This window comes from Microcaecilia unicolor, chromosome 13 (assembly GCF_901765095.1).
Source record: "Microcaecilia unicolor chromosome 13, aMicUni1.1, whole genome shotgun sequence".
Lineage (NCBI taxonomy): Eukaryota > Metazoa > Chordata > Amphibia > Gymnophiona > Siphonopidae > Microcaecilia > Microcaecilia unicolor.
The window spans coordinates 12906388-12921515 of NC_044043.1; the positions used below are offsets into that span (position 1 = coordinate 12906388).

The 15128-nt window shown below is 43.3% G+C and overlaps 1 protein-coding gene across 2 annotated transcripts in view; it reads left to right on the plus strand.

Annotated features, from left to right (window-relative positions):
• Positions 1–12396: 12396 nt before the first annotated feature.
• Positions 12397–15128, plus strand: part of NLK (nemo like kinase) — a 470815-nt gene continuing 468083 nt past the window's right edge. For both annotated transcript variants that reach the window (XM_030222228.1, XM_030222230.1), the window contains exon 1: positions 12397–13048. In XM_030222228.1, the coding sequence (XP_030078088.1) occupies positions 12657–13048 (392 nt within the window). In that variant the 5' untranslated portion in view covers positions 12397–12656. The remainder of the gene's footprint in view (positions 13049–15128) is intronic.

Here is a 15128-nt window from a genome sequence, read left to right on the forward strand (position 1 = left end):
CCGGGCGTTGGTAACAGATGAGAGGCTGAGGGAGTGTGGTTATAGAGTGGTCCTTCGGGGGTATATGTCTAAAGCACAACTGGCTCATATGTTGGGGCCGGACAACTCGGGGTGTTCTAAATGCGGAGGGGGTCCCAGCTCATTATATCATGCATTATGGCAATGCCCCAAGGTGCGCATGTTCTGGCAGAGGGTAAGAGGGTTTTTGATACGATTGGGGAATAGAATTCAAGGAACGGAGAGGCAGTTTCTGTTGGATCAATCAAGAGCGTTTGCTCCATTAGGTGCCCCTGCTATAATGTTATGCAGGAAGCTGAGCTTGGTAGCTCGGAAATGCATTATGCAATACTGGGTCTCATCGGAAGGGCCAGCTTATTGGCATTGGCGCAATCAGGTGCATCTCCTGGCCTCTTGGGAGGCTAGAGATTCAAAACAATCGCCTAAACGCAGAGTACGTTTTCTACAGATTTGGACACCATACCTGCAAATTCTCAGCCCAAGGGGACATAGAGGCATATTTTCAAAGCACTTTGGGAGGCTAAGTTCCATAGGTTTCTATGGAACTTTGGGAGGCTAAGTGCTTTGAAAATGAGCCTCATAGTCTGCTTGTTAATGTCTGATAAATAGTGGAATAATGGAGAGTATGGGTAGCCTGGAGTAGTAAATTTAGTCTAGAGTGGAATTCTGCTTGCAAGGGGGGGAGGTATTGGGTGGGGGGTTGGAGGGGTAGAGAGCGATGTATATGGCTAAAGCTTGGCAGTGCTCTAGAGCTTTGATGTTTAGTTTTCTGATATTTTGTGATAAGCACTATTTCACCTAACGAGGTATTTAAAGTGTATGATATTAGGAACAAAAGACATTTAACATCTAATATTAGCACTTGCCAAGGAATGGTTAAGAGGGGAGGGGGAGAAAAATGGGGAAGAAAAGTGTTTGGCGATGTTGAATATGTTGTAAGAATGCTGTTTTGTATATCAAGCAATGTTATATGGATATTCTAAGTTAATTTGTATTGTGATAATCGTCAATAAAACAGTTTAAACATAAAAAATCAGGGCTGTTCAAAAAGTCTACCTCCCGGAACTGGATCACTTGGCAACTGTGAATAATACTAGACAGCACAATATCAGCTAAAGTAACCTGGGTTACTAAACACTGGGCACTCTATATTGCTGAAGACAAGTTCTTGATTGGTAGTAAATAGGTAGTGAAGGCATAGCCTAATGGTTAATGCACTGGACCAATTCCCACTGCAGTTCCTTGTGACCCTGGGCAAATCAGTCACTTAACTCTCTACCGCCCCAGGTAAAAACAAAACAAGACAAGAACAAACTTAGATTGTGAGCCCAATAGGGACATAGAAAGTATCTGCATATACCCCCGGATTTTATATAGTGAGACTTAAGTTGCGCATGCAAATCTTGCATGCACAACTTAATTGGCTAAACAAATCAATCGGCATCAAATTGAACTTAACTTCACTCCCCCCCCCCCCCCCCCCCCCCAGACTCTGGCTGAGTACTTTCATGATAAGGTTCACAAGATTAAACTTGAATTCTCAACCAGGTCACCTCCACCTCTCCTTCCCCCAGTCCATTCTCTCAACCCTCCAACCCCTGCCTCCTTTCCTTCCTTTTCTGAAACCACTGAAGAGGAAACTACACCTCTTATTTCCTCCTTGAAACTAACTACCTGTTCCTCTGATCCTATTCCCACCCATCTACTTAACACTCTCTCTCCTACTGTCATATCCTCAATCTTTCACTTTCCACTGCGACTGTTCCAGATGCCTTCAAACATGCCGTAGTCACACCACTCCTTAAAAAACCTTCATTGGACCCTACCTGTCCTTCCAACTATCGCCCCATCTCCCTCCTCCCTTTCCTATCCAAGATACTTGAACGTGCTGTTCACCGCCATTGCCTTGACTTTCTTTCATCTCAAGCTTTTCTTGATCCACTTCAATCTGGCTTTCGCCCCCTTCATTCAACTGAGACAGCGCTTGCTAAAGTCTCCAATGATCTGTTCCCTGGTCAGATCCAAAGGTCTCTATTCTATCCTCATCCTTCTCGATCTGCTACTTTTGACACTGTTGATCACAGCCTACTCCTTGATACACTGTCCTCACTTAGATTTCAGGGCTCTGTTCTTTCCTGGTTTTAACTCCTAACCCTTATTCACTTGTTCAGAACCCTTATTTTATCATCCTCACTTTAATATTCCCTTATCTCTTGTTTGTCCTGTTTGTCTGTCCTAATTAGATTGTAAGCTCTGTCGAGCAGGGACTGTCTCTTCATATTCAAGTGTACAGCGCTGCGTACGTCTAGTAGCACTATAGAAATTATAAGTAGTAGTAGTAACAAGCAATTACTGACACTAATTGGAATTAATTAGAATTTATGTGCATAACTGGAAGTGTAAATTCTAAGACGTGGATCTGAAAAAGGGGGCGTGGGCAGGTCGTGGGCGTTCCTTGAATTTACTTGCAGTGTTATAGAATATGCCCGTTTCGAGCAGAATTTAGGCACCAACATTTACACTAGGTTTTCACTGGAAAAAATGGCCGCAACCAAATATAGCTGCAGAAAACGGGCGCTGGGTGTATTCTATAAACCACACCTAACTTTAGGTGTAGTTTATAGAATACGCCTAGGTGTATTCTTTTTTTATTTAGGTGCGATATACAGAATCTAGTCCATAATGTGTACAGCACTGTGTATGTCCAGTAGCACTATAGAAATGATTACTAGTAGGAGCATGTAGCTTTAAGTTAGCAGAAAGTTAAATTTTCCCTGGGAGGAAGCCAGATCTAGTTTCTGATCTACAGCCTGTGGAAAGGAAAGCCCTGCAGCTTTCTGTACAAACGTTTTACTATTTTAGCTGACATTTGCAGGGACTGGGTAAGCAATTTATCAGAACCGTCTGAGAAGTAGAAAAGATGAGGGACAGTATCCAGTTACAGGTGCCTACTGCACAGAGCCTGAGAACAAGGACAGAGACAGGATTGTTTACTGAGAAGCTGGGAGACGTTAAACTTCTGTTTCCTTTCTTCTAAAAGTAATCAAATCACTTTTACAAGACTGTATGCAACTCCCTACTCTGGCTTGGAAGAGTGGGATACAATAGTATTAACTGAGTTAATGCTCTCTACCAATACACTGCTTAGATTTAATGAAATAAAACGTTGTAATTGTGTTAACTTTGATGTGTGGAAGCCTCTGTTTATGCTCTTATATACTGCTGTTTCTGTGGCTCTTATCTGAAAATTTCTGTCTCTGTAAAATCAAAGAATGGGTCTCTATTTTCAGAACAGAGGTTATAAAATGGCAGTGGCCAAATTGATTATATTTTAATACAACAGTGTGCATATTCACTCAGTTGCAACTTTATACTACTAAACATTTCTAAAGCGCTACTAGGGTTACGCAGCGCTGTACAATTTAACATGTTAAATCGATTTTTTTAACTTTATGTTTATTAGGTCACTATAACCCCTAAAGAAACAAGTTATATAAATTATGTCTCCATCATGACCTACAATAATACAGTAACACAATATAGCAAATAATAAACTCTGAGGGCCCTGTTTCCAAAGATGCGCTAGCATTTTTAGCGTACTAATGTTTAGCATGCAATACAAACGCTAGCATGCCATTGTAAACAGGGCCCTAAGAAAGTTCCCAACCCACCAAGCGAGCAGGGTTAGGCAAAGGGAAAATCACAATCCCTACTAATTTCCCCCTTGATTGATTGATACACTGATACACACATATATACATAGTAAATGACGGCAGATAAAGACCTGAACGGTCCCATCCAGTCTGCCCAACAAAATAAACTCATTTTACATGGTATGTAATACTTTATATGTATATCCGAGTTTGATTTGTCCCTGCCTTTCTCAGGGCATAGATCGTAGAAGTCCGCCCTGAACCGGTTTTATTCTCCAAATACCGGCGTCGCCACCCAATGTCCGCTAAGACTCCATAGATCCACTCCTTGTAAACAGGATTCCTTTGTGTTTATCCCATGTATGTTTGAATTCCATTACCGTTTGTCACGATTGTGACTATATTTCCTGTCGGACTTGCTTTGGGGTTCCTCCAGCCAAGTTAAGTCGGTGTGTAAATCCTGAAGCCTGGGTGGAAATCCTGAGATCTGTTCCAGTCCAGGCTAGTCCATTCCGGGATCCTGTTCCAGCCAGCCTTTGCATCGCTATAGGTCAGTTGGTGTGCTTCTGCACTCCTGCTTCTCTGGTCTGTCTGGGGGCTTTTGCTTCCTGCTTCTGTGTTCTGTCTGGGGGCTTTTGCCTCCTACTTTAGTGTGTCTGTTTGTGGGCTTTTGCCTACTGCCTTAGTGTGTTGGTTTGTGGGCTTCTGCCTTCTGCCTCAGTGTTCTGTCTGTTTGTGAGCTTTCTGTTTTATTTCCCTGTGTGTTGGTGGCTGCCTGGTGATCAGCCTTCTGTTGTGTGCAGGTATTAGGTGGTAGTTGTAGCCCAGCTGTGGGTTTAGCCTTGTCTGTCTGTTTTGTGTTCTTGTTTCCCTCTGCCTTTCCCTCCAGTCCTTGTTTGTGCAAGCTTGTTGCTTAGTCCTGTTACCTGGGGAGGTTTCCCCAGTTCTGTGTCCTGATTCCTGGCCCTGTTAGTCAATACACAATCATACTATGTTTATTTATTTAGATTTTGCTCACACCTTTTTCAGTAGTAGCTCGTGAGTTACATTTAGGTAGACTGGCTATTTCTCTGTCCCAGTCTGTACCTGAGACAAATGAGGGTTAAGTGACTTGGCCAAGATCACAAGGCACAGCAATGGGATTTCGACCGGCCACCTCTGGATTGCAAGACCAGTGCTCTAACCACTAGGCCACTCCTCCACTCCTATAGAATGATTACTTTATAGAACTTACATGTTTAAAAAGTAACACTTATATTGACAAGAAGAAAAAAACCAATGCAGGTTTGGTAAGGCCTTGCCTAACCAACAGAGAACACCTGACCAGAACTCCACTGCATACGCTAAAAGAGAAAAACAAAGATCAACACATAAGTACATAAGTAATGCCATACTGGGAAAAGACCAAGGGTCCATCGAGCCCAGCATCCTGTCCACGACAGCGGCCAATCCAGGCCAAGGGCACCTGGCGAGCTTCCCAAACGTACAAACATTCTATACATGTTATTCCTGGGATTTTGGAGTTTTCCAAGTCCGTTTAGTAGCGGTTTATGGACTTGTCCTTTAGGAAACCGTCCAACCCCTTTTTAAACTCTGCTAAGCTAACCGCCTTCACTACGTTCTCCGGCAACGAATTCCAGAGTTTAATTATACGTTGGGTGAAGAAAAACTTTCTCCAATTTGTTTTAAATTTACTACAGTGTAGTTTAATTACATGCCCCCTAGTCCTAGTATTTTTGGAAAGCGTGAACAGACGCTTCACATCCACCTGTTCCACTCCACTCATTATTTTATATACCTCTATCATGTCTCTTCTCCAAGCTGAATAGCCCCAGCCTCCTTAGTCTTTCTTCATAGGGAACAAACATTCTATACATGTTATTCCTGGAATTTTGGAGTTTTCCAAGTCCGTTTAGTAGCGGTTTATGGACTTGTCCTTTAGGAAACCGTCCAACCCCTTTTTAAACTCTGCTAAGCTAACCGCCTTCACCACATTTTCCGGCAACGAATTCCAGAGTTTAATTACACGTTGGGTGAAGAAACATTTTCTCCGATTTGTTTTAAATTTACTACACTGTAGTTTCATCGCATGCCCCCTAGTCCTAGTATTTTTGGAAAGCGTGAACAGACGCTTCACATCCACCTGTTCCACTCCACTCATTATTTTATATACCTCTATCATGTCTCTTCTCCAAGCTGAATAGCCCCAGCCTCCTTAGTCTTTCTTCATAGGGAACAAACATTCTATACATGTTATTCCTGGAATTTTGGAGTTTTCTAAGTCCGTTTAGTAGCGGTTTATGGACTTGTCCTTTAGGAAACCGTCCAACCCCTTTTTAAACTCTGCTAAGCTAACCGCCTTCACCACATTTTCCGGCAACGAATTCCAGAGTTTAATTACACGTTGGGTGAAGAAACATTTTCTCCGATTTGTTTTAAATTTACTACACTGTAGTTTCATCGCATGCCCCCTAGTCCTAGTATTTTTGGAAAGCGTGAACAGACGCTTCACATCCACCTGTTCCACTCCACTCATTATTTTATATACCTCTATCATGTCTCTTCTCCAAGCTGAATAGCCCCAGCCTCCTTAGTCTTTCTTCATAGGGAACAAACATTCTATACATGTTATTCCTGGAATTTTGGAGTTTTCTAAGTCCATTTAGTAGCGGTTTATGGACTTGTCCTTTAGGAAACCGTCCAACCTCTTTTTAAACTCTGCTAAGCTAACCGCCTTCACCACATTTTCCGGCGATGAATTCCAGAGTTTAATTACACGTTGGGTGAAGAAACATTTTCTCCGATTTCTTTTAAATGTACTACACTGTAGTTTCATCACATGCCTCCTAGTCCTAGTATTTTTGGAAAGCGTGAACAGAAGCTTCACAACCACCTGTTCCACTCCACTCATTATTTTATATACCTCTATCATGTCTCCCCTCAGCCGTCTCTTCTCCAAGCTGAATAGCCCCAGCCTCCTTAGTCTTTCTTCATAGGGAACAAACATTCTATACTTGTTATTCCTGGAATTTTGGAGTTTTCCAAGTCCATTTAGTAGCGGTTTATGGACTTGTCCTTTAGGAAACCGTCCAACCCCTTTTTAAACTCTGCTAAGCTAACCGCCTTCACCACTTTCTCCGGCAACAAATTCCAGAGTTTAATTATGCGTTGGGTGAAGAAAAAGTTTCTCCGATTTGTTTTAAAATTACTACCCTATAATTTCATCGCATGCCCCCTAGTCCTAGTATTTTTGGAAAGCGTGAACAGAAGCTTCACAGCCACCTGTTCCACTCCACTCATTATTTTATATACCTCTATCATGTCTCCCCTCAGCTGTCTCTTCTCCAAGCTGAATAGACCCAGCCTCCTTAGTCTTTCTTCATAGGGAACAAACATTCTATACATGTTATTCCTGGGATTTTGGAGTTTTCCAAGTCCGTTTAGTAGCGGTTTATGGACTTGTCCTTTAGGAAACCGTCCAACCCCTTTTTAAACTCTGCTAAGCTAACCGCCTTCACCACATTTTCCGGCAACGAATTCCAGAGTTTAATTACACGTTGGGTGAAGAAACATTTTCTCCGATTTGTTTTAAATTTACTACACTGTAGTTTCATCGCATGCCCCCTAGTCCTAGTATTTTTGGAAAGCGTGAACAGACGCTTCAGATTCACCTGTTCCACTCCACTCATTATTTTATATACCTCTATCATGTCTGTTCTCCAAGCTGAATAGCCCCAGCCTCCTTAGTCTTTCTTCATAGGGAACAAACATTCTATACATGTTATTCCAGGAATTTTGGAGTTTTCCAAGTCCGTTTAGTAGCGGTTTATGGACTTGTCCTTTAGGAAACAGTCCAACCCCTTTTTAAACTCTGCTAAGCTAACCGCCTTCACCACATTTTCCGGCAACGAATTCCAGAGTTTAATTACACGTTGGGTGAAGAACAATTTTCTCCGATTAGTTTTAAATTTACTACACTGTAGTTTCATCGCATGCCCCCTAGTCCTAGTATTTTTGGAAAGCGTGAACAGACGCTTCACATCCACCTGTTCCACTCCACTCATTATTTTATATACCTCTATCATGTCTCCCCTCAGCCGTCTCTTCTCCAAGCTGAATAGCCCCAGCCTCCTTAGTCTTTCTTCATAGGGAACAAACATTCTATACATGTTATTCCTGGGATTTTGGATTTTTCCAAGTCCGTTTAGTAGCGGTTTATGGACTTGTCCTTTAGGAAACCGTCCAACCCCTTTTTAAACTCTGCTAAGCTAACCGCCTTCACCACATTTTCCGGCAACGAATTCCAGAGTTTAATTACACGTTGGGTGAAGAACAATTTTCTCCGATTTGTTTTAAATTTACTACACTGTAGTTTCATCGCATGCCCCCTAGTCCTAGTATTTTTGGAAAGCGTGAACAGACGCTTCAGATTCACCTGTTCCACTCCACTCATTATTTTATATACCTCTATCATGTCTGTTCTCCAAGCTGAATAGCCCCAGCCTCCTTAGTCTTTCTTCATAGGGAACAAACATTCTATACATGCTATTCCTGGAATTTTGGATTTTTCCAAGTCCATTTAGTAGCGGTTTATGGACTTGTCCTTTAGGAAACCGTCCAACCCATTTTTAAACTCTGCTAGCTAACCGCCTTCACCACTTTCTCCGGCAACGAATTCCAGAGTTTAATTACACGTTGGGTGAAGAACAATTTTTTCCGATTTGTTTTAAATTTAGTACACTGTAGTTTCATCGCATGCCCCCTAGTCCTAGTATTTTTGGAAAGCGTGAACAGACGCTTCACATCCACCTGTTCCACTCCACTCATTATTTTATATACCTCTATCATGTCTCCCCTCAGCCGTCTCTTCTCCAAGCTGAATAGCCCCAGCCTCCTTAGTCTTTCTTCATAGGGAACAAACATTCTATACATGTTATTCCTGGGATTTTGGATTTTTCCAAGTCCGTTTAGTAGCGGTTTATGGACTTGTCCTTTAGGAAACCGTCCAACCCCTTTTTAAACTCTGCTAAGCTAACCGCCTTCACCACGTTCTCTGGCAACAAATTCCAGAGTTTAATTACGCATTGGGTGAAGAAACATTTTCTCCGATTTGTTTTAAATTTACTACACTGTAGTTTCATCACATGCCCCCTAGTCCTAGTATTTTTAGAAAGCGTGAACAGACGCTTCACTTCCACCTGTTCCACTCCACTCATTATTTTATATACCTCTATCATGTCTCCCCTCAGCCGTCTCTTCTCCAAGCTGAATAGCCCCAGCCTCCTTAGTCTTTCTTCATAGGGAAGAAACATTCTATACATGTTATTCCTGGGATTTTGGATTTTTCCAAGTCCGTTTAGTAGCGGTTTATGGACTTGTCATTTAGGAAACCGTCCAACCCCTTTTTAAACTCTGCTAAGCTAACCGCCTTCACCACATTTTCCGGCAATGAATTCCAGAGTTTAATTACACGTTGGGTGAAGAACAATTTTCTCCGATTTGTTTTAAATTTACTACACTGTAGTTTCATCGCATGCCCCCTAGTCCTAGTATTTTTGGAAAGCATGAACAGACGCTTTTAGGAAACCGTCCAACCCCTTTTTAAACTCTGCTAAGCTAACCGCCTTCACCACATTTTCCGGCAATGAATTCCAGAGTTTAATTACACATTGAGTGAAGAAACATTTTCTCCGATTTGTTTTAAATTGACTACACTGTAGTTTAATCGCATGCCCCCTAGTCCTAGTATTTTTGGAAAGCGTGAACAGATGCTTCACATCCACCTGTTCCACTCCACTCATTATTTTATATACCTCTATCATGTCTCCCCTCAGCCGTCTCTTCTCCAAGCTGAATAGCCCCAGCCTCCTTAGTCTTTCTTCATAAGGAACAAACATTCTATACATGTTATTCCTGGAATTTTGGAGTTTTCCAAGTCCGTTTAGTAGCGGTTTATGGACTTGTCCTTTAGGAAACCGTCCAACCCCTTTTTAAACTCTGCTAAGCTAACCGCCTTCACCACGTTCTCTGGCAACAAATTCCAGAGTTTAATTACGCATTGGGTGAAGAAACATTTTCTCCGATTTGTTTTAAATTTACTACACTGTAGTTTCATCACATGCCCCCTAGTCCTAGTATTTTTGGAAAGCGTGAACAGACGCTTCACTTCCACCTGTTCCACTCCACTCATTATTTTATATACCTCTATCATGTCTCCCCTCAGCCGTCTCTTCTCCAAGCTGAATAGCCCCAGCCTCCTTAGTCTTTCTTCATAGGGAACAAATATTCTATACATGTTATTCCTGGGATTTTGGAGTTTTCCAAGTCCGTTTAGTAGCGGTTTACGGACTTGTCCTTTAGGAAACCGTCCAACCCCTTTTTAAACTCTGCTAAGCTAACCGCCTTCACCATGTTCTCCGGCAACGAATTCCAGAGTTTAATTACGCGTTGGGTGAAGAAAACTTTTCTCCGATTTGTTTTAAATTTACTACACTGTAGTTTCATCGCATGCCCCCTAGTCCTAGTATTTTTGGAAAGCGTGAACAGACGCTTCACATCCACCTGTTCCACTCCACTCATTATTTTATATACCTCTATCATGTCTCCCCTCAGCCGTCTCTTCTCCAAGCTGAATAGCCCTAGCCTCCTTAGTCTTTCTTCATAGGGAACAAACATTCTATACATGTTATTCCTGGGATTTTGGATTTTTCCAAGTCCGTTTAGTAGCGGTTTATGGACTTGTCCTTTAGGAAACCGTCCAACCCCTTTTTAAACTCTGCTAAGCTAACCGCCTTCACCACTTTCTCCGGCAACGAATTCCAGAGTTTAATTACGCGTTGGGTGAAGAAAAAGTTTCTCCGATTTGTTTTAAATTTACTACACTGTAGTTTCATCGCATGCCCCCTAGTCCTAGTATTTTTGGAAAGCGTGAACAGACGCTTTTAGGAAACCGTCCAACCCCTTTTTAAACTCTGCTAAGCTAACCGCCTTCACCACATTTTCCGGCAACGAATTCCAGAGTTTAATTACACGTTGGGTGAAGAAACATTTTCTCCGATTTGTTTTAAATTTACTACACTGTAGTTTCATCGCATGCCCCCTAGTCCTAGTATTTTTGGAAAGCCTGAACAGACGCTTCACATCCACCTGTTCCACTCCACTCATTATTTTATAGACCTCTTCTCCAAGCTGAATAGCCCCAGCCTCTTTAGTCTTTCTTCATAGGGAAGTCGTCCCATCCCCGCTCTCATTTTAGTCATTTAACAGAGACCATTAAAAATCTCACAAGCCTCCTCCAATCCTTTTCTAGTTGGCCAATGTATTCTTCTGACCCCTTTCTCAAGTCCCACCCACCTCTTCTACTTTGATTGGTCCAGAAAGGCGCTCATCTCCCTAGCCATTCCAAGCCCAAGCCGTCCTTTTAATCGGTTTCCCGCCCTTTAATTGTCTGTCTGCTTTCCTATTGGCCTTCGACGCTCTACGTCTCACCTGATCCACAAAGAAACGATTAGCATCCATTTGCTGCTCCTCTCCGAGTGGCAACCGTGCAACATCGCTCACTCGGATTCGCTCTGTGTGCCGTCACTCACGACCTCTTCGGCGACAACTGCTGTACACTCTCCCACTTCCGCCAGCCGTAAACGAAACCCCTCATTGGCCGAACCGCCCCTTCGCACCTGGCAGTGCTCGCTCACAGCTCATTGGCTCGCTGGAGAGACGAGCCGACCGCGGCGGATGGCGGTTGGTCGCGTGCGCTTCAACATGGGCGGGCCGAGGGCCAGGGAGGCGTGCGGTTGGCTGCGCGCGCCCCCCTCCGCTTCTCTCTCTGTGTCTCGCGGGCTGCGCGCGAGGGGCAGTCTCGCGCGGGAGCCTCTGAGGCGGACGGACGGAGCTCCGGCTGTTTCTATCTGGCGGGGGCCGTTGACCCTGTTTTCTTTTCAGTTCATTTGAATTTCGTTTCCAGCCAAATATATATTCACGTTAGCGAGAAAGGTATTCTACTGTCACCCCAAGTCTGCCGGGGAAAGGAACTGTACACAATCCTCTCAGCTGCGGAAGAATTCAAGCCTCTGCCGGTCTTTTTTGTTTTTATTATTTGAAAATGTCTCTATTTTGAGAGAGTGTTCTCTCTTTCCTTTTCTTGACAATAATCTCATCTTCAGAACAAATTTGTCTTTCCCTTTTTGTATCCACTGGACCAGAGCTGCTGTCAAAGCTGCTCCTCGGGCTTCCCTGGCCTAAAACCTTGTTTTTTTTTTTTTTAAAATCCTTTCAAAGGAAAAAGGTCTTTTTCTGTTGTGCTTTTTAGTTTTAAATGTAGTGTGGATGGTGTGCAGGGCCTGCTGCTGGGTTTTATTTTAACTCAGTACTGATATCTCTAAGCTTGGAAGTGTCCATAAGCTCGACTAAAATAAGATGTGGGAATGGAAGGGGGAGGCGGGTCAATACTTTTAAGATATTGCACTTTGCACTTTCTGCTCATTAGGAGGTGAGGTTGGGTGGTTTCTGTAGAATACAGAAAAAAAGCAAAAATGGAGTGTTAGTAATCTATTACGCTAGAGATTTTGGGGGGGGGGGGAAGGGGGTGAAGTAAAAGCAACCTTAAGAACACCGTTTAAGTTACTACTACTACTATTTAGCATTTCTATAGCGCTACAAGGCGTACGCAGCGCTGCACAAACGTAGAAGAAAGACAGTCCCTGCTCAAAGAGCTTACAATCTAGTAGACAAAAAACAAATAAAGTAAGCAAATCAAATCAATTAATGTGGACGGGAAGGAAGAGAGGAGGGTAGGTGGAGCCGAGTGGTTACTAAGTTTAGATTAATTGAGCACAGTATGTTATTTTAAAGTGGCAAATGTACAATGAAATCTAACGTCCATTTTTAAATGTCCAGAAAGGCCAAATAACAGCTTGACCCGAGTTGCTATCAAGTCAGGGGCATTTTTGGGGAATATCCGTTTGTGGCACCACTACAAATGCAAAAATGATGGCGGCTTACAATGGGGGTACGTCTGCAGCAGCGGCAGCAACGGGCCACCATCATCACCATCACCACCACCACCTTCCTCATCTCCCTCCCCCTCACCTGCATCATCACCATCACCCTCAGCATCATTTACATCCCGGTTCAGCTGCTGCGGTGCATCCCGTACAGCAGCATGCGGCCGCGGCGGCCGCCGCAATGTTGAACCCAGGACAGCAGCAGCCGTATTTCCCATCTCCAGCTCCAGGTCAAGCCCCTGGACCAGCTGCAGCAGCTCCCGCTCAGGTACAGGCTGCAGTTAAAGCGCACCATCATCAGCATTCCCATCATCCACAGCAACTGGATATTGAACCGGATAGACCAATTGGATATGGAGCTTTTGGGGTAGTCTGGTGAGTACTGTGAGATTACAGCTTGCACTTGAGTGACATTTTGGTGAGCGAAAATAACTACCTCTTGGTTTTCAGATCTTCTGACGTTATCCATTTGGCATGAGAACTGCAGCCACTTGTTTTTATGGATCTTTGCCAACAGTTTCTTTTTTTTTCTGCACCATGTGAGAGACTGTGAACCAAATTGAATTTCAGGTGACATCACTGTTTTGACACCACAACAGCAGCTTGTGTGAATGTTTTGTTACAGGACAGTATGAAGACACGTATGTTTCTTAAGAAGATTCTCTGGATGGTAGCTAGATTTCAGTAGAATAGAAGTGTTGAAAAGTGTTGGTTTGTATGAAAAATACTTCAGAAAAGGCATTGCTGATTTGTTTTGTGATAGGATATTTTAGTAAAAATATTTGAAGTACGTAGCTATTGATAAATTTATAGTGTTAATTTTTGCACTGACTTAATGGACTCTGGTGCTCATTTTCAAAGCACATGGACTTACAAAGTTACATGAGGCGTATTTTCAAAACACTTAGACTTACAAAGTTCCATAGTAACATATGGAACTTTGTAAGTCTAAGTGCTTTGAAACTGAGCCTCATAGTAAATGACTGTCGATAAAGACCTATATGGCCAGCCCAACATTCATATTTTTAATTCCTAATTAAACCAACAATCCAAAAGTGCTAACGTTTTACTTGCTAAGTTCCACTTTAAGATGTCTTCCCCCTTCCCTGCTGAGATGTGGAGGGGCATAATCGAACGCGAACGCCCATCTCCATGGGCGTCTATCTCCGAGAACGGGTACGTGAAGGGGCGGGACAAACCGTATTTTTGAAACAAATGGGCGTCCATCTTTTTTCCGATAATACGGTTTGTGCCTGGCAAATGCATCGGAGTTGTGCGGATTTGAGCTGGGCGGTTTCGTTTTTCAGCGATAATGGAAACCGAAGGCGCCCAGCTCAAAAATGACCAAATCCAAGGCATTGGTTCGTGGGAGGGGCCAGGATTCGTAGTGCACTGGTCCCCCTCATATGCCAGGACACCAACCGGGCACCCTAGGGGGGCACTTGTAACAATTTAAAATAAACAGTTAACTACCTCTGAAGTCCATAGCTCCCTTTCTTTGGGTGCTGAGCCCCCAAAATCCACTGCCCACAACTCTACACCATTATCATAGCCCTTATGGCTGAAGGGGGGCACCTAGATGTGTGGGTACAGTGGGTTTTGGGGGTGGTTTGGAGCGCTCCCATTTACCACCACAAGTGTGACAGGTGGGGGGGGGGGGGGAATGGGCCTGGGTCCACCTGGCTGAAGTCCACTGCACCCACTAACAACTGCTCCAGGGACCTGCATACTGCTGTGATGGAGCTAGGTATGACATTTGAGGCTGGCATACAGGCTAGAAAAAAACGTTTTTAAAGTTGTTTTTTTTTGGGTGGGAGGGGGTTAGTGACCACTTGGGGAGTCAGGGGTGGTCATCCCCGATTCCCCCCGGTGGTCATCTGGTCATTTAGGGCACTTTTTTGGGACTTGTTCGTGGAAAAAAAGGGTCCAAAAAAAGTGACCCAAATTTGCGCTAAAAACGCCTTTCTTTTTTCGATTATTGGCCGAGGATGCCCATCTCTCCTCGGCAGATAAACACACCCCAGTCCCGCCTTCATCACGCCTCCGACACGCCCCCGTCAACTTTGGCAGTTTCCGCGACAGATTGCAGTTGAAGACGCCCAAAATTGGCTTTCGATTATACCGATTTGGACGCCCACGTGAGAAAGGTGCTCATCTCCCGATTTGGGTCGAAATATGGGCGTCTTTCTCTTTCGAAAATAAGCTGGATAGTGTAGTAACGTAACTTTGTAAGTCTTATGTGCTTTGAAAATGAGCCTTTATATCTCTTTAAAGGTAGTTATATATTTAGCATGTTCAGCTAGAGCATGTTTTTCCAATATGACTCATTTTCCTTGACTAGGTTTGAGAAATTAATATCCCAATAAACTATTGTAAAGTCTTACAAGGCAAAATATTGTGTTATATCTAAAGATTGTTTTAACTTGAAAATGTTTTAATATAATCTTCAGGCTTA